Source organism: Bombus affinis, chromosome 10 (genome assembly GCF_024516045.1).
Source record: "Bombus affinis isolate iyBomAffi1 chromosome 10, iyBomAffi1.2, whole genome shotgun sequence".
Taxonomy (NCBI): Eukaryota; Metazoa; Arthropoda; class Insecta; order Hymenoptera; family Apidae; genus Bombus; species Bombus affinis.
Window position 1 is genome coordinate 11396186 of NC_066353.1, and position 23502 is coordinate 11419687.

Sequence of the window (23502 nt, forward strand, 5' to 3'; positions counted from 1 at the left end):
ACCAGATTCCATTATATTTGAAATCCAAATTGATATATTGTTATAATACTTATTCTTTTTCAAGTAAAACATGTATAAATATTGGAAGTAAGATTATAATCGTAAACAGAAAATATTTTTACAAAAAGAATGCATTTAAATGTTATCTGATTATCTATCCTGTTTTTTCAGTGATTATATAAAAATAAGCTACGTAAGAGATATTTAAATTCAATATATATTTGTATTTTAAAGATCTATTTTTGATCATTAGGAGTAGTTGATAAGTAACATTAATACATACATTTTTACTATACAGAAGTAGCTCTCTCTAATATTCGAGTAATTTCATTACTTGATTAGACGGTCATTAACTATCAAATTAGTATTGTGTTTCGCTATCGCAACATAAGAATATACGTGTATTTTTTAAGTACAGAATTCATTTGATATTAACGTTAATAACTAAGTTATTGCATAAATAAAAAGGTAGACTTTCATTCCTTTATTTAAGAAATAAAATTTGTAGAAATTTATAGACAGAAACATTATAGTTATAACAATATACAACTTTTCGTGAAATATTTTACATTCAAAATATTCAAGTTTTTGGAACACTTGGTTTTTTATTGGCCTAAGAGGGCGCTAAAGGGCTGACGTGTTTTTAGCCGCGGAAGGGTGAAAATGGCGAAATCGAAATTTGCAAAGTGCGCGAAAATATTGGTTGTTTTTGACGTAATATCCGATTGATAAAGTAAAACGTTTACTTTTGTTGAATTACATATAAGAAAAAATATAACTCTATAGTAACAGTGAACTTGTCATTCTCGTTTCTCTTTGAAATTTTAATACTAAACGACCTTTGGGTCTGTTTGTACACAGCGGTGCGTAGTGCACTGTGGGACAGCAATGGTGGGCGCGTGATTTTGAACAAATTCGAGGTATTAAAGGAACACCCAGGTATGTATTATAAGAACGATTAATTTATTTAGGAAAAAGTTTAAGTGAAATTTAAATGCTTGACGAGCATATAAGAGACATTTTTGTATTATTTGTTAAAATTAAAATAAGTTTCGTGGCACGCCCCCACCCAGCACTGTATGTACCTGATATGAAATGATAACTTATAGGTTAAGTTAAATTTTGTGCGATTATAAGGTGAATATTTAGGAAAAGTTCCTTTTTTATTACCATTTGAAATATTAAGTGTTTAATTTTTCTTCGTACATTAATGTCGATTTGCTGTGAAATCATTAAAACTATTAAAATACTTGGAGAAATTCAGTTCGTGGAAAATGGCGCGTTCAAGTAATAAATGGCGCTAATGTTCCTAAGTAGACTATCCTTCGAATTTTTCTTCATTATTCAAATTTTATTGTTCGAATTTTCGAAAATTCGAATTATACTCGGTCTTTATATTGTTGGACGTGCTTGTAGATAATCCTACTGCCCTTCGTAGTTATAAAAGGCACATCTACATCTTAAAGATTTGAATTTTTGAATTTTTAAATCGTCGTCGATTCGTTTCGTTTTTAAGTCAATTCATAAATCGTTTTATATTTTTCCGTTTGTTTGCAATATTTCTTTCTATGTATTGTCTAACAGCGTTTCGAGCTTTATAATATAAACGATTTACATTCTATGAATTTCTAACCTGTGTATCCATCAAATACATGTTTATGATGAAAGATACAGACATCTGGAAAACCTTTTTAACTTAGATAAAGTTATTTTAAATATAAATAAGTGATATGATGACATGATATTAAATATTGCTAAAATTGTTTATAGTTTATAATTTGATATTTTATACTAGCATATAGACTTGTGCTTAGGAATCTTTGTATCGTATGTTTTGTTTCCGTACTTAGTTATGTAATTAATGTCCTGGCTTTATTATATATTTAAGATTTTTACGAAAATGATAATTTTAAGAAATTATATATTATATGTCTATATGGCTTTCTTGATTGTAATTGTTGTTATATAGTTGATTATATAGTTTGTTACAAATCTGTATATAATCCTACATTACATATTGTATGTAAAAAGAAATAATCTAAAAAGATAATATCAATACAAATTAAATGAAGTACATTATACGTATACTTATTTTCATTTAAAATATATAAGTTTCTGCAACAAGTAACATTTTGTATAGGGACGTAATCATGTCTATAAATAAAGGACAAAATGCTAGAGCATTGGTTGAACCATTAGCTCTTGATTCACGTACACTTGGTGATGGAGACTTGAGTGCACTGAGTCTATCGCATAATAATGAACAATATTCATCCAATGACTTTGAAGCATTTGCAAATATTCAAGCTGAGCTAGAATGCATGAATGCTGAAGAAGTTATGACAACGGATGAAGAGCATATAATAATTGGACGTAATATTGAGACTGAAACGATTGTACCTGATGTGGAAATGACTGAAGTTTCTGAACAAGCTCAAGATGAACATATTATCTATACAACAGCGAATCAAAATAATCAAAATATTGTATTTCAAACAAAACCAACGTTACAAAGGCTTCCTGCATCTACAGTACAGGTACACAGTATATAATACTTATGTTGGTTATATATTATTATTTGTTAATTATTTTAATAGGTAAAGTCAAATGTTGGTCAGGTTACGCAAAGTCAGTCGATTATGATAGTCTCTCCAGCTGGTGGTCAAGGTACTAGCCAAATCTTAAAAATTTCACACCCGTCAACAGCATCAGCTGGTCAATTACAATCATTAGCTCAGACTCTCATAACGGCAAAATCTGCTGATGGTAATATAGTTCAGTTAAGATCTGCACAACCTAGTAAGCCTGTAATGGCAACTAGTCATTCAGGAAATATCACATTAGGAAGTGTACAGAATGCAAAAACATCTCAGTCTGCTATAAAACGTACTGCACAGAGTACCTCTCAAAATCGAAATGTAAGATTATTTGTGATATAATATTCGTTATTTTTACTGTATTTAGGATTGAAACATATATTAAGCTTCCCTTTTTACCATGATTTTAGGTATATACAAAAATGATACTAGCTGGAAATCAAGCACCATCAGGTCAACAAGTTCTTATAGCAAGTTCTCAAAATGAAAATCAACAAACACAAGCAATAAAATTTTTAAACAATAGTTCGTCAAGTCAAGATGTTACAAGTCCAACAAAAACTATAACATTAGCACAAGCACAACAAATGGGATTACTTTCCACTAACAAAGTTCAACATATTTTGCCCTCAACACCACAGAAACAAGTGAGTATAAAGAAAAAAGTAAGTATTATCTTCTTAATATTTTTATAAAAAGGAAGAATTAAAAATCTTCCAATTAATAAATAATTAAGATGTAAGATCTCTCAGAAATAATTAATTCGTATTTATTTTTGTTAAAGGGAATAATTGTAAATAAATTAGTGCAATCATCAAGTTCTCAACCCTCTAAAATGACTATAGTTCCAAGTAATACAATTAAATCGCCAACAAAGATATTACCTGCTCCTACAGTAAACACACAAGTTAAAGCTTCGACAATTTCAAATCAGCAATCAACATTTTCCTCTTCTAATAAATCATCTGTTCAACAAAGTCCACAGAAAGTGATTATACGACAGGTTAGTTGTATGTATGTGATACATATTTTTAATATAATTTTAATATTTTTTTAATATCTCTATGCTAATTATAAAATATTTTGATAGAGTTCTTTAAAACCTGGAACTGTCCTTGGAAGTGGACAAGTTATTAGAATACCAGCAAATCAAAACATTGTTACTGGATCTAATCAAGTACATCAAATACAAATGCCTGGCAGACAAGTAATATTTTTTTCATAAAATCAAAACAATATTTTTGCAATATTTTTCTTTGCATTAATATTTAAAGCCTAAATATCTTAAATATACAATACTTTTCAAGGTGCAATATGTAAGATTAGTTAGTACTCCATCATCAGGTACTACAAATGTTGTTACTGTGGGTAAAACGAAATCACAAACAACTTTACAAACTGTTGGAGTTGGCCAAAAAATAGGAGGTCAACAACAGATTGTTAAGGTTTGTAAAAATAAAACATATAATCATCGAAAGATACTAGAAAATTTACTTATATACATCTTGTTTTTTTTCCAAACAAAATGCAGGTAGTTCCATTAAATACTAGCAATCAGCCATTAAGGACAGTTGCACCTAAGGCTACATTAACAGGAAGCGGGCAAAGATTATTAATTCCAGCAACTGCGACAGTAGCCAACCAATCAAAAAATGCAGTTGCTATCCCAGCATCTGCTTTAAGTCAATTAGCATCTGGGCAAGCTGTTCTTTCAACTAATTCGAATGTGGGAAATATTGTAGTTTTACCAGCCCAATATATTCAGCAACAGGTTTAGTATATTTCTTTCATTAGAATATTTGTGATACGCATAGAATAACATTATTTATCTCTTATAGCCAACAGATGATGTAAAATTGAAATCTCAACAAACAACATCTGGTTTACTAGGTAATTCACAAAATTTGCAGACCTCAACAGGGACTTTATCTGTGGGATCTGTTATAGAAAGTAAAAGCTCTCAAAGATCATATACCAGTGTTGAGCCAAATGGTATTCGGCCAAGAAAACCATGCAATTGCACTAAATCACAATGTCTTAAATTGTAAGTATAACATAAGACTGTAAACTAATTCACATAATTTTTGAATATATAATATCATTGTTATGATTCTACTTTTAAAAACTGAACATCAGGTAGTGCTTTTCATTTTTTTATTATGTTGTAAAATGACAGTCCACAATAGATGTTATATTACGTTTTTAATTAGAAGATTGTTTTGTGATGTAAGAAATATTTGATTTTGACATTAATACATTATTATTTTAATTGCGTTTTAATAAATGAAAGCAATAAGTCGTAAATATGTTTTGCTGCAGATATTGTGACTGCTTTGCGAATGGAGAATTTTGTCATATGTGCAACTGTAATAACTGTTCTAATAATCTTGGAAATGAAGAAGAAAGACAACGTGCTATTAAGTCCTGTTTGGAGCGTAATCCAAATGCTTTTCGTCCAAAAATTGGCAAAGGTCGTGAAACTGGCGATGATATACGTAGACATAACAAAGGTTGCAACTGTAAACGAAGTGGATGTTTAAAGAATTATTGTGAATGTTACGAGGTATAATAAATGGCCATAAACATAGATGTTTTTAAAAATAATAAAATATTCTCGCTAAAATATTTTTTTATTTTACTAGGCTAAGATTCCTTGTTCTGCTAATTGTAAATGTATAGGGTGCCGTAATGTAGAAGAACCGAATTTAGAGAAGAAATCTTTAAAAGACCTAGCTGAAGCAGCTGAAGTGAGAACTGCACAACTTACGCTAAATAAGACAAAATTACAATTATCGGAAATGGCTTTTAGGCCACCTGCTACATCAAATACTGGTGCAAGGTATGTTTAAGAAATATTGAAAAGGAAGGAAAAGATAGAAATATTACGAATTACATGCTTGTGATACATGTTTATTGTGATACATATTTTACAGGCAACCATTTAATTTTTTGACTGATAAAGTAGTACAAATAACGTGTGAGTGCTTAATGGCGCAAGCTGATGAAGCAGAACGTAACATGTTTGATGATGAAACATCACAAAGACTTATAATCGAGGAATTTGGTCGCTGCCTCAAAGAAATCATAGAATCAGCACACAAAGCTGAAGCTACCTAGCAGGTACATTCTAAGGAAAAATATGTTCAAAATGTTCGAAGTTTGCGAACCTATCCTGAAGTCACAAAATTGAAGATGTTAGTTATTGGTACTTCTTAATTTGATAATTGGTCATACCAACTATATATAAGTGTTACATACCAAAGATAATGGTGAAAGGTATTAAAATATTATACATTCAACCGTTTTCTTATTTTGTTTTATTAATATATAAAAGGCTTCTTTTATAATCATAAATTGCATATACGTACTTTCGAAATTATAGATATGTTTATCATAGCATAGTGAGTGTTCAGTTATGTGTGATTAAAAAGTCTATCACTAAATTATTTTTATTTTCATTGAGAATTTGATAAAAATAATATAAAATTGGTTATTATTTTATTATGTAATATATCAAGAATATAAGAGTAAGTTTAGAAATAATACGGTTGAATGAAATTTTACATGAAAATTTGTAACACAAATATATAAGATAACAAAAAATATTTATATATTTGTCAATTACATTTTAAAAAGATTTTATTGGAAATTAAAGTAAGAGGCTAAAGTAGTAAGAAGTATCTGTACATTAAATGTTCTATACTTCGTATCCAAATTTGAATTTCTAATTAATTAATTCTTGATTAGCATAAAAGTTCAGATGTTTTAATGAAAAGAAATGCATGTATTCATAGAATATTGGATAATGATGGAGTTTTATGGAATAGCGAAAACACTCAATTTTTTATCGCTAGGCAATGTGATTAATGAGCTCAAAATTAAATGCGTTTAATATAATGGTTTATATTATTTAAGATTTCCATATTGCATGTTAATTTAATATATTTATCTTAAATCGAAAAAATGATTTTTCTTGGTTAATTTCAGAATAGCTCGGTGTATATATGTTAGTTTAAAAGTTTACAAAAAAGAAACATTAATTTCCGATGAAATTGAATTTGTTTATAATCGTTATCATTATCAAAGATATTTGAAAAATTTACGTTATTTGTAAAAGTAAGAGTTACTCCAGTTATTCCTGAATAATGTTGTATTTTTATGATTTTTTCTTTATCGATGTTCTTCGTCTATAGCTAACATTAACAGATTTTTTAAAAGGAGGTTGGGAAATTTTCTTTCATTGCGTTATGTTTGTGCATCTTATAATTAGCATACTTTTGAAAAAAATATATTAGGACATTTCCGTACATTTTCTTACGATATGTAATATCGCACAACTTCTATCAATTCTAAAATAAAAGTTTTTCATTCTGCGTTGCAATAAATTGTCTCTTTGAATTTAATTATTGTATATTATTTAATATGAGGAATTATTTAAATAATTAATGGTGGAGCATTACAGTGAATTAAGATATTGAGAATGCAATTGTCTAATATATAAATTAAAGATTTGATAGGTACAGATAAATGGATATTTCTCATCATGTGTTGACTTTATTCATCACTGCAGTAGTAATAATATCTGTCTACCATTAGAGGTGATTAAAGTATAACTTTTATGTAGCAGATTAATATAAAATATAGAGAGTTTATATGTTATATATATGGAATAGTGTAAGAACAAGTGTAATATAGGTACAAACACATATAAATACATATATATTCATAAAATTCATACTTCAAATGATAATGTTTATTTTAAGTATATAAATTGTACAGATTCATAATATAATAAGATAAAAATTGTGTGAATAGAAATTGAGGCATTTATTTAGATGTCTCAAAAGAAAATTACGGTAATGAAAAATTAATCGTATGTTTCTACTTGTTACATGTCATTTGTATAACAGATTAAATATAGAAATATAAATTTAAAATTAACATTACAAATTTTGCAAATGATGCTGATATATGTATAAGAAACTACTACTATGTACAGATAATATTTGTATATCTACGTATATCTTTATAGTTTGTCCTCTGTACATAGGGAGAAAAAAATCTGATATCATAGAGTTTAATAAATAATTTATTCCTTTAACTTAGAAAAATTTATTTAAATGAATAAATAATTTCATGATCACAGTGTACAATTAATATGTAAAAAGTTTTAATTGATTTAAAAATTCCAATATAATGTAAATAGATAATACATAAATTGTAACGATATTATATGTTATTTGATATCAGATTTTTCATGATGGTGGTTTACATAATGTTAAAGTATATGTATGAAGATAATGTATGTATATACATGTCGGACACATGTACCTTTCAATAAATCTTACATTTACATAGCAAGCATTGAATTATATACAAAAAGTTTACATTATACATAAAAATACGTGTATTTATTTCTATTTTAAGTGCTTATTAAAATTTCACTATTTTTTTAGTCTTTTTATTATCTTTTTCGTCTATGCTATTTACGTCCCCTCCTAGGGATTCTAAATTACCATTTGCAATTGTATTTACTGTAATAGTATTTTCTTCCTTTTCTTTAATCAAATCCGGACAGTCCTTCTTCAAATGTGTAACATCTCCACAAATTTTACAAGCTCCTCCTTGAGGATAAATTCCTTTAGGATTATCGGGGCATTGTTTAGCAATGTGTCCTTGTTCACGACAAATAAAACAAGTTGCATATCTGAATTCCATTGGCTTAGCTACTTTACACTCGAAATGAGTATGTTCTGTTGATCCACATTTAAAACAGATTCCAGTTCCTGCTTGTTCTGATCCAAGTTCAGGACAATCAGATAAATTATGTCCAGATTTACGACAATGAAAACATACACATTTTCTAATTCTAGCTAGTGCTTTTTCAGCTTTTCTCCTTTCCAGTTTCATTGCTGCATTTATTTCTTTTTGTGGAATACCTACAAAATGATGAAAATGATTAAAAAATGTTTAATACACCATTATAAAAAGTTTACTAATACAATGTACCTTTCATGATCATTTTCTGCTTTAAATCACTTAGTCTATCTGCATCTTCTTTTTTCACTGGAAACCCATCAAATTTCACAATTTCTAATTCCACACCATTAATGGTTATTTTTGAAGGGGCTACGTCTGGTTTTCTTCTTTTGTGTTCCTTATCATCTCGAATTTTAGGTGGTTTCCTCTTCCTTTTCTGATTGTCAATCTTTTTCATACCAAACTTATTTGGAGTATTCTTAAAGTTCTGTGATTTAATTGGAAAGTTTTTATTAAAACTTTTTTGTGGTTTATTAATTTCTTCATTTCCATTCTTGTTATTATTTGTATTTTTTGGTTCGATACTATCATTATTATCATTTTCTGTGGTTTTGGATACACTTTCATTCAAATTTCTTTTCTTTGTATTGCGTTTTTGGCGTTTGGAAGGTATATTGTTTTCATTTTGTGATTCATTCATATTGATTACTGCATCGATATTATTTTCCTTAATTTCCAATGTATTGCGTTTATCTTTTTTTCTTTTCTTATTGTTATTTGTATTATATTGATATACATCTTCTTGGTGTTCCTTACTTTTTATTTCTTCTACAGGATTATCTTTGCTAATAGTCTTTTGCTTTTTCTGTACTTTTTGCATCATTACATTATGTTTTATATCAGAATTGTTTGGAAATTCTGCCCATGAACTATTAGCATTTTCAACATTATTAGTAGTAGTTGTATTTTGTGTGTCACCCAGCAATTCTTTAACAGTTTTTGTTTCTCCAGTAGATTCTTGTTTTTTTGATAAATTTTCAATTAATTGTTGTTTCATTACATGCCATGGTGTAGCTTCATTGGGTATTTTTTCATTTGAAGCTTTTGAACCTTTAGCTCTTGCATATCGAGTCATGATTTAAAAATGTTGAAAGCCTTTATGGTTTTAGATAATTAAAAGTTACCAGTTTGATTATTATTGTTAATGTTTATTCATAAATGAACAATATTGGTTTTAAAATATGTACTTTTACAGTTTTTTAAAATTGTAATATAGATGTAATTATAGTATTTTATCAAATAAATTTAGCAAACTGCTTTACCGTTTATTTGGGTATGCCATTATTAACAATCATAAAACAGTTATAAACATTTAAAGATTAAAATTCATTGTAATAAATTTCGAAATAATAACCCAGTATGTATTTGTTACCTTCGTCACGCGTAACATAACCTTATTTTCTAGCACGTGGATGAAGATAAACGATGTTGATTGGTTACTCGATTGGAATCGATTGTTCGAGTGTGATCTGTTGCCACGATCGTTCGATAGATCAATAAAGTATTTGAAAATACAAACTTTTATATTTTTTAAAAATAAAATACTCTTCCATTTATATTTATTGCAACAAGTAATTTGACTATTCCTTGATGCTTATATTGTTGTCAAAATTAATCAATTATAGTGTATACTTGTTAGTACAGCTAACTATAGTATAAATGAAAACAGACAAGGATTCGGTAGAAAGGAAATAAGATAACGATGGTCATATGCTTAGGTACCTTTTATTCGTTTTGAAAGTTTCACATATACACGTTAATTGTTAACGACATAATAAACAATGACATATAGACATTAGAATCTGAGTAGATGCCCGTATCACGGACCTTTGCGAGAAAAAGATGTTTCGTAATACATATCACGTAATAATTATCATTATAGTGACCATATATATATGTAACAATATTTATAGACATATACAGACGAATTTTATGTGTGTATCTGTGTTTTACATAATATTTATATTTATATATTTATAATTATATTTATATATATATATTTATACGTTGTAACACCGATATGTCATTTTAGGCATGGATTTTCCGTGTGCGTGTGTACGTGTGTATGTGTATGTATCCTTTGCGATAGAATCCTTTCTCATTCGTATTTCAATTTCACACGAACTTCGTGTGGCTCTTACACAGATTAATTATCTACTCTTAATCAAAGAGGAAATAACATATAGGTATGTAGGTAGTAATGTGTCCGTACATGTAATCTATCGTACGTGTATCCTATGTTTGTAAAATTATTATTTGTACGTGTGTATATGCTTGCATGTCTCTCGCGTGTATGTGATGTTTACCAGCGTATACAATAATTATAAGTTGAGGAAATTTAAATGATTCTTTGAGAGGTAACGAAGCGGACAATATAAGAGAGCACCGAGATAGATACAAGTAAAGATATCCACCGAAGTTCAATGAAAACAGAGAGAAAGAGAGAGAAAGAGGGAAGGAGGGAGAGAGAGAGAGAAAGAGAGAGGAAGAGAGAGATAAATAGAGAGAGAGAGAAAGAGAGAGAGAAAGAAAGAGTGAGAGACAGAGAGACAGACGGACAGACAGAGACAGAGACAAAGAAAAGCTCCGTTCTTGAAGTTGTTCATACGAACAAATCCTTTCTTGACATTGTGTATTTGTTCTTCGTTTTTACTTGCATTTTCTCTTTCGTTTCGTTAAACTGACGCTTTTTTAATTTACGTTTACATGCGTGCACATGCATCTCTGTATGTATCATGTGTACGCCAAAGAAAGGTTTTCAGAGTATTACGCGCTATAATTGAAATAAATATATGTATGTATATATATTTATATAATGTATAATATGGCTACGCCGTGAACGGCTCGTCGGCTGCGCCTGCAACGACTTCATCACTGTAAGACACTGTACAAAAATACCGCTTATAATAATTAGTAATAATAACAACGCAGCCGGCGAGACTAAAACCTACGGCCATCAGAGATATGTCTCGACATGGTTCTTTGGGTGTCTCCGACGCGAATACGCGCAAGCGACTAGCCCGTTTCATCGTTCTACGATCACCTAAAGGGATATGTTTCACTATGTGAGTCAGGAGTCCCTTGGTTTTTCTTTTGATAATATGTCAATGAAGAAGATAGTACAATTAGGAAGAAATCTATGATCCGTCGATATTATGTACCAAGTTCTAATAAAAAGTTTTTGAGAAAGTCGCGAATATATATGGTACTGTTGATAGGTAAAATGAAACAAGAGACCGATATTGCTCGACGAAAGCTAAGATCAATGCGGAAACGGATATACTTATATATTTTGCTACTTCTTTCCCGTCGATTCAGTCTTTAATCTTGGGATCTAAACTCCTGCCTCACTGGATAAGTGCGTCTATGCTAACGTTACTATTCTCTTTATTTCTGTATCTACTGGTATTTTTCGTCAACTTATAATCATTCACGTGCTGTCGTTCGAGCGAATCTTTTTCTTTTAACAAAATAATTGGCATCAAAGTAGTAAGATATGAAGAAAACGTATCTTCGATATGCCTCCTGAGGATCCTAAGCTATGTGTAGGGCCTGCAAAGAATACCACTCGGCGTATCGTTTAAATGAAGCTTCATATTTTTTTCAAATCCCAACTAATAAAGAAAATTCGTCAGAGAAGAAAGTACTGGACAATCATTAAATAGATACTGGGCTGAAATAATCTGCAATGAGATTATTCACTTGTAACAACAGCACGTAAATAACAACTTCGTATTTTTATATCGATGAAACTTCTTAGAAAAAACATCCAATGCGTATATGTATATATATAATATATAGGTATATAATATATCTTTGATGATCGTAATAATGTGTATATATATGTAACGTACATATATTATATATATATTAACAAATAAATTCTCTTAAATCTCACGTTCACGATATGTATATGATCTTTAGAGATTATATCAGTGAAGCCTTAATTAACCATTATTTTACAGGTAAAATTTTGGGCGTATAAATGATATGTGTGTGTTGTGTGATATTGGCACGAACCTTCTCCCTTTTTTGATCGAAGGAAAAAATATTTTCTTAATATCTTGTCATCCCTCCGATACCTTCGGTATAACTCAAAACGTTTTGAAAGAGAAACTTGATTTATTAATTAAATAAAATCGGTCAGATCGATGTTTTAAATCATACGTAGTATCTGTTTCGAGGACAATCGATAATTCGATAATAAATCGTATAAATTTCGAAAAAAAAGGAAAACGAATATTTTTGTGATTTTCCTTCGATTTCCATTAGGTTTCATAGCGGTTCGTGTCACGACGTAATATTATCATTAATCTAATTTCGATATGCAGTATATTATTCGTAATATTAATGCCTTAATCTTATTACTTTTTTATTACTCTATTTATCGAATAGTAAAACACGATGTACTTTCCATGTGTAACTTATTTACGATTCTGCGTTCTGTGAACGCATTATCGATAATTAATAATTATATCGCGCGGTATAAAGTGTACGAAAGGTGTTCGATGATGGTTTACCATTTTACCAACAAATACTCGCAACGGATTAATCAACCCACTCCTATGATATACATATATCTCTATATCGTTTAATGTAATCCGACAATATAATAATTACGTGCAGGATTTGTCTCTATACTTTCTTCGTTTCCGCGTAACAATCGAATTTTCCGCGTTCGTCGAAAAATATTACAGATATCTTTGACGTTTGCCGCGCGTATCGAACGAACTTCGAACACGTTTCGCAACTCGAAATACAAGCATACGTGGTGTGTTCGCACGTCACAATCCGTGCGTTGCTATAACAAAGAGGGGAATTTAAAGCGTCTAGTTGAAACGAAGGATGGTGCGGCAAAAGCGTAACTGCGACGTACACGATCGTTTTGCCGTCTCATCTCGCGGCGTTGCTGAAAGACGGTGTAATTTTATCACGCGCCGTATAAGTGTCGACGTCTAGAGCGCAAGTAGAGCCTACAAAACAGAAGCGACAAGCCACTTGAATGATCGCGGTCGTGCTCTACCAGAATTGACAAGTGTCGGTTTCCTGTTGAGTATATTACGTTTCATCAGCAGTCGTTATTTCATTTCGACCGGTCGGTCCTTTGTGAATGGAGTTAAGCAGCTGAACGATCTCAAGATATCACCGGTAAAGATTGCAGGCTAAAGAGCACGCCTGAATATCGATTACCCGATTACTCCGTTTCCACCGAATATTTATCGGCCGAGTAACGTAATAAATTCGCGATTTTTCCTGAAATAACGCAAATACCGTGGAACCGATATCCAGATAATAAATTAGCAATGTAACTTTGTATAATTTTCAAACCGGAACTAAATACCTTTATATATATACCTATTATATAAAATAGGAAACATTAATTTATCGTAAATACCGTCGGTCAGGCTGTCTGACGAATATTTTCGCAACTTTCAGCAACAACAGAAACTGGAGATTGACGACCTATCGTCTATATTGCTATTACGTGAGATTGTGACGTACGAAGTGCGAACATTAAGAAATGTCGACGATATCGTCCCAATGGTTTAAGGAACGCGTTGATATGTATAAGATGAATGTCCGTGGATGAGTGACGGCTAAACTATAGACATTCGAATTTTCTATCAAGTTATACTACGCGTCTCGCGTTCGTGCGAGCTTTAACAGACATCCATAAAATACTTGGCAACGATCTTGATATGTAACGTTCGATGAAAAAGGCTCTTACAATTATTTATGATATCGAGGGCTCCTTTTTCACCCTGTTATCGTACGTCGCGATCGAATTCTCTCTTGCCCCGTTTCGGATATTCTTTGACCGTCGTTCGTTCCCGATGGAACACCTACGATTTCGACCTTGGAATTCGACCAGTCAGACGCGACAACTGAGATGTACACGGGTGCTGTATTATATTCAATCGTATCGTTCTTCGGCTTCGTTTTACTCCTGATCGAACGACATCGTGCTCGATACGTTCTTTTCTTTTCCCTTCGTCTTTCGTACGATAAAAAGGAAAGTATCGATAAGATAACGAACATTGAAAGAAAAAACATCTTCGATTTCTTTACGATTCAACGATAAGATATCGCGCGCAAACATTTCCCACGACTTTCGACCAGCTCTCGATACATTTGCTCGTTAAGTAGATTTACTCGAATTGCGCAGCAGTGGAATTGCAATGGTCGAAAGTGAGACTACATAAAGGATTAAGCTATAAATCGTTCAATCGTGTCACGTCTCCGCGACCGTGGCATGATTGCACGACGACAGAAGAACGATAAATTCGCTGGCCAACGAAAGTGGAGCAAACGAGGATAACGCCGCCGGTAGCAAGCATTCGCGTTCGCGAATCAAGGGAATAAATTCGCGCTAGGGGAAACTGAGATGTCCGGACATAACGTGACATAACGGCATCGAACATCGCAGTTAGAGCATAGTAACGACGGCCACTGTTGCTATTTCTAGCATTATATCGATGTAAACGCCGCAGCTGCCAGTCGACGAGGTTCTTCCAGCGTTTTCACCGACGCAACCCATTCTCTCCAACGGTATGTTTTGAACGGAGTACTCCCGATGTTCGTTGGGCATGGTGCACACAGTGCGCTTCCTCGACATCCTCTCGTCGTCCTTGTCGCGTAAATTCCCCAACCAAGCGGTGTACCATCGTAGCTCGCAGTTGCAGATCAGAGGGTTGTCTGTGGAAAAAGTGCAAGTGGAAAATGTTTCAGATAAATGTCCAGTGTACGTATTTATTATTTCGTTTCTTTTATTCTTGGATATACTTCTAGTCGATCGTTTCCTCGATAGCTTTTATTAGTTCGGGCAACTGTAATTTCTTAAACGACTAATTCATTTTACGCTGGCTATTGAATCGTTCTGGCGAACTGAGATACCTTTGTGGAGAAAGAGCTTGGTTCGATTGCGGCCTGTTAAGCTTTACGATGTTGCAGGAGCAGCGCTCGTTCGTAGGTCTTACAGGGCATTATTTAAAAGGAGTGTTTCTCCGTTCACACGATAATGACGTCTCTTAATGACTACCACTTCTCCGAGTCGCAGTCGCTGCATTCTGAATCCTCCGACTTAAAAACTCGTCGGCGAGTTCGTTAACTAACTCTTGAAATATTTTCCTCCACTCTTCGCGATATTTCATTCCTATACTTTTACTCGACGACTGCTTTCATTTACGTTTCAAATCCTTCCCGTTTGTCGTTCAATTAGACACATTCGTGGAGTTATACGAAACATTGTACGAGTCGTTAAAATTTCATAAAAGGAAATGCAGAGCAAAGACTGGCAATTACAGGGACTAGGCTTTTTAATTTACCACGCTATTTGCGCCAGCCTGAGCCTGTCTCTTCGTAATAAGCAAGTAAGTTCCCGATAATAAGTTTTCCGTTTTCTTTCCTTTAACATCGAGTGATACTAATTACGTGAATATCGCGCATTTCCTTCCACAAAATCGTGTTAATCAGGTTGGCTTCTAAGAGGAACATGGCTCCCAGGAACATGACTTACGCGTTGCCCTCTCTCCAAGGAGGTTCGAACGGATCCTTGACATTTACCTGTGATATCGATGTGTCGTAGGGTGTCCACGATATTTTCAGTCACTTCCTCCTGTATGTGCGTGAGCTTGTTGTTCTGCAGACTCAGCGTTTCCAGGGAGTTCAAATTTTCGAAAACCAAAGGCGGCAGCACCTTGATTCTAAAGAAAAGGAAAAAGAAAAGAGAAAGAGAGGAGAACGTCGCCGTTTACGATGATAGAGTTCTACTAGAAGAGAAATATCGTTTTCTTAACGAAATAATAAAAATTACAGGTTCTTCTGCAGGTTGAGAAACGTAATGGAGTCACCATATCCGGTGAAAGCGTCCTCCGGGAGCACGGTAATGTTATTGGCCTTTAAATCGAGGTGACGTAATCGATGTAGACGGCGTAACGCGTCGCTCGGCACCGAGTGTAAATTATTATCGCCCAGTCGCAGATATTGCAGGTTCTCTGTAATTCGATTAAAATATAACACGCGTGAGCGTAGTCGTAATACGACAGGTTTTTGGGCTTGGGAAACGAGGCTAATTAATCGACGGTGAAAGAGAACGCAACGCGTTTACGTTGAACGTAGGGAAAATTTCGTTCCTCGACGATTCCAATTCGTTCGTTGGCTGCGATCGATACGCTTTGTTTCTTCACATTCTTTAAATCGTTTTCCCCCGATAAGGTGAGAGACGTGTGTTGGATGATCGCGTGATGACAAGTAATTTGGATTAAGTTATTTGGATTATAGAGGGCTGCAGAGCCATAAACGCGCTGATATTTGCCCCGTTAACGGCATAGCACGCGTAAAAATGGTCGTCTAACGCTTTTTTTGTTTGTTTACAGCAAAGCGTAGCTCGCTTGAATTGCTATTACCATCGATCGATTATTGGAAAGTTTATTTATCGAATCGTTTCGTCCTTTTCTGTTTATTAACGTTGAATAATCGATGTTTCAAACCAGTTATCGAGCAAAGGAATATCTTATACGTACAAAGTACGCCTTACAAAGAAAGCGCGAGCCGCGAGCTATCATTTAAATTGCAATTTCAGATGCGACAGCTGCTATACATTCGTCTATTTCAGGCTGTTTTCGTCGAATTAAGGAATGTTCATACACAGAGTGTCTTCGAAGTTAAGCGGTACAAGCGGTTGGCTGATGATTCTACGTGTAAAAATAAGCAGAAAAGAAGGAATAACGTTTCTTCGTTTAACGCTTCGTTTTCGAAAAAAGTGAGTCTGAAAATCGGTTGGGTAACCGTGTAAGTTAATTCTTCCATTTGTAAAACTTCTGTTCCTCTCCGTGTCTGTATTCTTAAACATATTAAACACACTATTAAAACTTATTAAACACACTATTAAACGTACAATATACATTGTCGATCGAAATTTATGGGAACGTACAATTGAGGTGCACGCGTACCTCACCGATCTTCAAACTCATTTTTCTCGAAAACGAGGCCTCGAACGAAAAAACGTTATTCTTTCTTTTCGACTTATTTTTGTGCGTAGAATTACCACCCGATCGCTTGTACCATGATTTCAGACACATCCTACGTTACATATCGTATAGCGGATTCGTTCCAACGCGTTACGTTCGGAATGGTGCCGGCACCATAGAATATTGAAACATGCGCTTTAAATCAGACCGTTCACACTATTCGCCACGGTACGTGACAATCCGTGCTGTACGGTATAATTGACCTGTAATCGTCGCACAGTCACGATGTAGCAAGGTAATATTTCATCGACGTGCATGCAACTTTCAAGTTTCCTCGATTCCGCCCGGGGCACAACGTCCATTCGATCGAGTCTGCTACCTGTTTGTACGTCAAACAGGCAGACTTCATCGCATAATCATAGAGAAGTTCAATCTGTTCGCTAATCCAGGATCCTGCCGGAAAAACGTCATCGAGTTTGAAAAGAGCGACGACTGTTCCCTTCAGAATAGCCTTGCCATAACGTGCCTCTCGTTTAACTTCCTCTCTGCGAGATTATTTCCATTGAATTTACGTAAATTACCCTTTCTTTTTTAAATTTTTTAATCAAATTTTTAATCGAATCACCGACAGTCCTTTTTTTCGCGAAATTACGCACGAAGGCAGGCAGGCACTCGCGAATTTCACCGACGTTCCACTTATCAGCAAATTGTCGTTAAACGGGCGTTCGACGCCGACAACGAGCAACGAAGATTTTTCCGCAGGATCACCGTTTCAAATTTCTACGTTATAACGCAATGTTAGACGATCGAACGATTTAATATCGTTACGTGCAACGATCGTTCTCGAACCAGATAAGCGATTGAACGGTTACAAAGGCAGTTTACGGGAACTGTCGGAAATAATTTCGATTAGCACGGTTCTCGCGACGTTGGCTTTTGCCGTCGACGGAAAATCGAGATCGACGCAGCTCGGTGTACGCGTTTGATGGAAAATCGGTCGGATAATCGGTTATCCGAGGCGTGCGAGGCGATGCGATAGAAATAATGGCGTTTCGCCGAGCGTGCCACGTGCCGAGACGTTTCAAAGGAATCGCATGAAATCGTGATTAAGCTTACCCTCGAGACCGATGAACGCATCCGGATCCACGTGTGTAATTTGATTTCCGTCCAGCTCCAAAGAGTTTAATTGCGTCAAATGGGCAAACACGCGGGCCGGCACTTCACGAAGCTGATTGTGCGCCAGTCCTAACGAATCCAGGCTTTTCAGACCTGATAACACAGGGAAAAGAGAATTTTTATCGGCACGACTAACGTGTTCAATTGAACAACAATTACATTATCTGCTAATATATATCGTTTCAGCTTTCGTCAAGGAATGGTGCCGGTTTCACGATATTTTACAAAATCCATAGTTTTGCATATAGTAATTTTACCAGTTTCATATACCGTAACGATGTATCCTGCGTTATTACAGTGAATCCTATTGTAACGCGGCAGTAATAGGTGCCGCGTTGTATCGACATCGTGTTTCGAGCGAAAGCAAAACAGCGTGATGGAAATATTCGTGTTATACGAACGCTGTCCAAGTCTTCTATTAAGTCGCGTTATATGGAAATCGTGTTACGAGAATATCGCGCTGTAGAATGGCCGCGGTAATTTTTCCACCGTGTTACGTGGAAACCGTGTTTTCAGAGTACATGCTGGTAATATCGAATTAAAAAGATCATCAGGTATGCGATGAAATATCCGCAGCAGCGAACCACGAATAAGCCGTACTCTTAAGCTGAGCTTGCGCCGTCAGACGACTGTCCGCAGACACGTGTCGCGGACAATCAGCGTCCGTCTTTCGTGGAAAATCTGCAGAAGGAACGACGCTGATTGGCTGCGGCACGTGTCTGCGGATTATCGTTCGCAAGCTTTGGCAAGATAGCATGGTAATTGCTTTCTCTGTGCAAAGTAAGCTAGGTTCGTAACACGATCGTTTAGGGAAATTTATAACGAAACATTAGAACGAAAGATCTAAAAAGAGTGTCTAAGATACGCGTCAGGTAAAGAGAGGTTTCCCAGGATTTGTAGAAACGCTGTCGTTGTTATTGGTTCAGGCAACGACTCGTCGTCCCATTCATAGATCGTAAAAGGTAGAGAGGCGAAAAAGAAAGAAATAGACAGATTCGAATAGATAGATTTGTTCTTTTTCTATCGCAAGTCTGAAAATAGAAGTCGACAGAAGAAAGTAAAGCACGGGGTTGGAGCGAAGGGTCGGTCTCACCCTTGAAGAGGCACTGCCATTGCGCGAATCGATCTGCTTGAAAGTTACCACGCGGCCCTCTTTTTTAGAGACGAGCTAATTCGCGTCTAAGAATAAATACAGATATTAACTCTATCGATGACCTTATTGCTCGCATGCGAAAAGGTCGGCGATGCACGCGCGTGCACGCACTGTAAAGTTACGAGGTTAATCGAATATAAGTGGATTACAGTCTAGTACTCGAGCTAGGAAGTTGGTATAATAAGACGAACGAATCGCTTTCAAACGATACGAAACTCTGATTTCAAATGGAATCGTTGCAAGTCCGATGGATGAGAAATACCAAGTTCAAAGTAAAATCCTCGAAGCTGCGAAGATGCACAGACGCGTGCAACGAACGCAATCCGTAAGAATAATACAAGATAATCATAGTGCTCGTTACGATAATTCGATAAGCGAGCCAAATGCCTTTCCACCCTTTTAATTATTTTCCTAAAAATATGAATCTTCACGAGCATCGATAAATATCTCTTCTCATTTTAGCGTGAATTCTTTGCAATAAAACTGTGTAAGAAATATTACCTATTACCATACGGCGAATTTTCATGTGATTATCGCATATTCGAAGATACTAGCGAAGCACAGAGTGCACATATCGAGCGGAAACACGTAAAATATTCAAAGTACGATATTTCATTCCTTTTAGTGGTACTCGTAACGATATGAATTTGCATAAACGTCCGCTATTTATCCCGACAGCTCGCTTCGTAATATTAGTCGATGGGAAAGTTCGTTCCGATTTTTAAGGAATTTGGTCGGCGTAAAAAAGATTGGGAAAAGAGCATTTAACAAATATCATCCTACTTCAGGAACGCTGCAACGCGAGGAGCTCGAGCCGTACGTGGCGCGTTAACGTCAACCGCCCCAGAGGAAATCCCGAGCTAAGTCGAGGAATCGCAGGGAAGGCGGAAACGAAAGTAGACGTACCTTCGAAATCGCCTTCCTGAATGGCCGTGATCCTATTCTCCTGCATCTCCAACTTCTTCAGCATGTCCAGAGTGCGCAGCGCCGGTGTCGGCACTTTGGTCAAATTGTTTCCTCCGAGATTCAATCTTCTCAGCTTCCGGCTACGGTTCAAACGTATCCTTTTACTTGCAACTTAATTCTACGACGCTTGTTTAAGTCAGTTTTTTTAATCGATTAATCGGAAATGATAGGGATCGAAGTAATGGAAGAAAAAGCGACGTAATGAAATTCGCAGCCAGGTGATAGGTAGCAGGTGGTTGATTCCAGCTGAAGTAACTTACTTGTGCAATCCTGTGAACGCGTCCTCTTCTATGTAGGAGATCTCGTTCTCGTACAGGGAAAGAATCTCGAGGGTGTCGAGCCCTTCGAAAGCCTTTTTGTGGATGTTTTTGATCTTGTTGCGGTTCAGGTTCAGTATAAGTAGATGTTGAAGATCCTTCAAAGCGCTAGACGGCACCGAGAGCAAAGCGTTTTGCGAGAGGTCCAGCTGCGTCAGGCCAGTCCCTGCGAAACGCCGCGATAAACCACATTGATGAATTGCTTGCGCTTCGTCGAAAGGGTCGAGTAAGAGGCGAATTCGTGCGATCTCAACGGCCTTCGCGATGGAACGTTGGAACAGTTATCAAGCGGTTTCTCGTTTGCGAAGAATGGAAAGATACTTAAAAAAAGAAAAAAGAAAAGGAAAATACACCGAAAGGTAGGAAGATGTCAAAGCGTAAATAAGAAGAACGTTCAAGGTCCGAGACACGCATATGTCTCTACTTAAACGCAAAGAGACAGGAGCAAAGACGAGAAGAAGCGTATCGCTGCTTGAATTTACCGCGTGATCGGGTCTGAACGAGCAGCGAAACCGTTCCAGACGAAGAAGAACGCTGTTGAGGTGGCGATTGAATTAAAAGGTTTTTCCGTCGGTCGATTTGAAAACAGGGAGAAAAAGAGGAGTCGCGAGACGTTGTCAAAGGGATGATCGAGACGCTCATTGGGCAAAGAACGAAGAAGCGGAGGGTACTCACCGATGGAACTCAGAGACGATTCCTCGAGCTTCGACAGGCTGCTGTTGTGAATGGTCAAATGGCGGATGTCGAGGCCGAGGAACACATACGGCTGCAGCTTCGGCAGGTTGTTGTGCCTGAGCCTCAGATAAAAGATCACCGCGTTCGTCCTCCCTTTCAACTTGCTCATCACCTCCGAGATGTGAAGTATGTCCGTGTACTCGCATACGATGTCCAAGCCGGATTTCTTCAGTGTGCAGGAACAGGGCGAGATTTCACCGTGCGAGGGGCAGTTGACCGATTGCGCGAGGCTCAGACTCGTTGCCAGACTCATTGCCCAAATCAATGTCCATAAGCTGCTCTCCTTCATCTTTTTGTTCGACTACCTGCTGTTTACTCGAAACTTTATCGAAATTTTATGAAAATTTGATCTCGTAACCTCTTTATTCCCCTCCTCCTCCTTCTTCTTCTTCTTCTTTTCCTTCCTCTAGCGGATTTCTCTTGCTTTCGTTTTGTTTTCGCTTAGCTGTTCGAAAGAAAGGACTGTTTTCGTCGTTTCAGTCTTGTCGTTCTCGGCGTTTTCTATTCCCCCCTATCTCTCCCTCTCTCTCCCTCTCTCACACACTTTCTGTCGGCTGCTTCTTCGCACCACACTCGGTCGGCTTCCTCTTTCCTGTTGCTTCGCCCTCTCTGTTCCTGTACCTGCAGCCTGCTACTTAGCCTCTGCTCTTCTCATATCCATTGTTCGCTCTTCCGCGGTGCACCGGTACACCGAGTCTGCAAACAAAGAGCGTAGGTGGTTAGAATTTCGTTGCGGCTTTGGAATTTGGTCGCTGGTAATAATTGCGCGTGAAACGTGGTCTCTTTTGTGCATTGCTGGAGATGCTAAGAGGAATCGATTCCACCTATCGGTAATGCTGAGTCTCCTGTTACGTTAAAATAGCAAGATTTAACGGCGAAGGCGATCGATACGCGAGATTTCCAATCGCAGACGGTCGTACTTGTAGTTTTATTCCACGTTACGAGATTTTATTGACACGTATAGAACGTGGACTGGCTACTGAAGCTCGGATGGTTCGCGTCTCTGTTCGGTGGAGGATTAAAGTCGATTTGCTAATTTTCGGTAGCTAGGAATTTTCGTATCGACAATTCTAATTGCAAGAGGCTCTATTTAACAATTTTTAATTTACTGTTATTTAACAATTGTATATAAATCTAACAACTTACAATCTCGTTATAGCTGAAGCTACAACAATTTGTTAATTAATTAAGATTTTATAACAAGAAATAAGAAGTAACTGCTTGGTTCTTACATTCTGCGTCGAACGCAACGCTTCTTATTATCTCGTCGGATGAATTATCACTGAACGATGACGTTATCTGTCCGGAAACGATGCAGTTATCGAAGGAACCGTGAGAAGCGACGTTACGAAACTGGAAAACAGCATCGCGTTACTTCAACCGCCAATTATCACGAACTGCGGATCGTTTCTATCGCGCTATTTTGCAAAATCGTAAACTTCTATTCAAATTCTTCGTTGGAACCTCGACTTTTCCGCTTCTCGCGTATCCGTGGCAGATCGATAGATAATTGGCGATCGGTTCTACCAATAAATAAAAATAATCGCTTGCGACAAGAGTATTCGGCATGAAGGAAGAGATAATCTTCAATTTTGTTTCTTCGTCGATTCTTTCTCGAAGAACACGCCATCGTACGTGAAAAGCAAGCCCTTCGAGGCAAAGATTCTTCGACGATCAGGATAATTAGAGTTCTGTTCTCTCTGTTTCAGCCGCACGAGCGACGCGGTCCCCAGATTTTTGCCACAGCGAAGATATTCGAGACACGTTTT

The 23502-nt window shown here is 35.7% G+C and overlaps 3 protein-coding genes across 8 annotated transcripts in view; 1 reads left to right on the forward strand and 2 right to left on the reverse strand.

Annotated features, from left to right (window-relative positions):
* The first annotated feature begins 629 nt into the window (after positions 1 to 629).
* Positions 630 to 7958, forward strand: LOC126921303 (protein lin-54 homolog). Of its 3 annotated transcripts, none has more exons than XM_050732777.1 (12): positions 630 to 939; positions 2141 to 2537; positions 2598 to 2918; positions 3008 to 3262; positions 3382 to 3600; positions 3688 to 3804; positions 3905 to 4042; positions 4129 to 4368; positions 4436 to 4641; positions 4917 to 5160; positions 5240 to 5436; positions 5531 to 7958. In XM_050732777.1, exons 2-12 carry the CDS (start codon positions 2151 to 2153, stop codon positions 5712 to 5714), a joined length of 2508 nt encoding a protein of 835 aa, XP_050588734.1. In that variant the 5' UTR covers positions 630 to 939; positions 2141 to 2150; the 3' UTR covers positions 5715 to 7958. The 3 variants fall into 3 exon arrangements, with proteins under 3 accessions (XP_050588734.1, XP_050588736.1, XP_050588735.1); XM_050732779.1 differs by having other exon boundaries at positions 3008 to 3244; XM_050732778.1 differs by lacking the exon at positions 630 to 939 and adding an exon at positions 986 to 1137.
* Positions 7329 to 9851, reverse strand: LOC126921312 (serine/threonine-protein kinase pakA-like). The gene is made up of 2 exons (XM_050732803.1): positions 8607 to 9851; positions 7329 to 8536 (listed from the first exon to the last, which is right to left on the reverse strand). The coding sequence occupies exons 1-2, from the start codon at positions 9490 to 9492 to the stop codon at positions 8031 to 8033; spliced, it is 1392 nt and encodes a 463-aa protein (XP_050588760.1). The 5' UTR covers positions 9493 to 9851; the 3' UTR covers positions 7329 to 8030.
* A 275-nt stretch (positions 9852 to 10126) lies between these two features.
* Positions 10127 to 23502, reverse strand: part of LOC126921311 (chondroadherin-like protein) — a 168336-nt gene continuing 154960 nt past the window's right edge. For all 4 annotated transcript variants that reach the window (XM_050732801.1, XM_050732800.1, XM_050732802.1 and 1 more), the window contains 7 exons: positions 21674 to 22429; positions 20942 to 21164; positions 20622 to 20761; positions 18503 to 18655; positions 16231 to 16411; positions 15981 to 16120; positions 10127 to 15113 (listed from right to left, as the gene is read on the reverse strand). In XM_050732801.1, coding sequence (XP_050588758.1) covers positions 14845 to 15113; positions 15981 to 16120; positions 16231 to 16411; positions 18503 to 18655; positions 20622 to 20761; positions 20942 to 21164; positions 21674 to 22022 — 1455 coding nt within the window. In that variant the 5' untranslated portion in view covers positions 22023 to 22429 and the 3' untranslated portion in view covers positions 10127 to 14844. The remainder of the gene's footprint in view (positions 15114 to 15980; positions 16121 to 16230; positions 16412 to 18502; positions 18656 to 20621; positions 20762 to 20941; positions 21165 to 21673; positions 22430 to 23502) is intronic.

Bases quoted from the DNA above. Each gene is read 5' to 3' on its own strand.
- LOC126921312 (XM_050732803.1), bottom strand. From the start codon at position 9,492: ATGACTCGATATGCAAGAGCTAAAGGTTCAAAAGCTTCAAATGAAAAA. The intron at 8,537-8,606 runs GTACATTGTATT...ATCATTTTGTAG, and splicing joins GCAGAAAATGATCATGAAAG to GTATTCCACAAAAAGAAATA.
- LOC126921303 (XM_050732777.1), top strand. From the start codon at position 2,151: ATGTCTATAAATAAAGGACAAAATGCTAGAGCATTGGTTGAACCATTA. The intron at 2,919-3,007 runs GTAAGATTATTT...CCATGATTTTAG, and splicing joins GTACCTCTCAAAATCGAAAT to GTATATACAAAAATGATACT. The intron at 5,161-5,239 runs GTATAATAAATG...TTATTTTACTAG, and splicing joins ATTATTGTGAATGTTACGAG to GCTAAGATTCCTTGTTCTGC.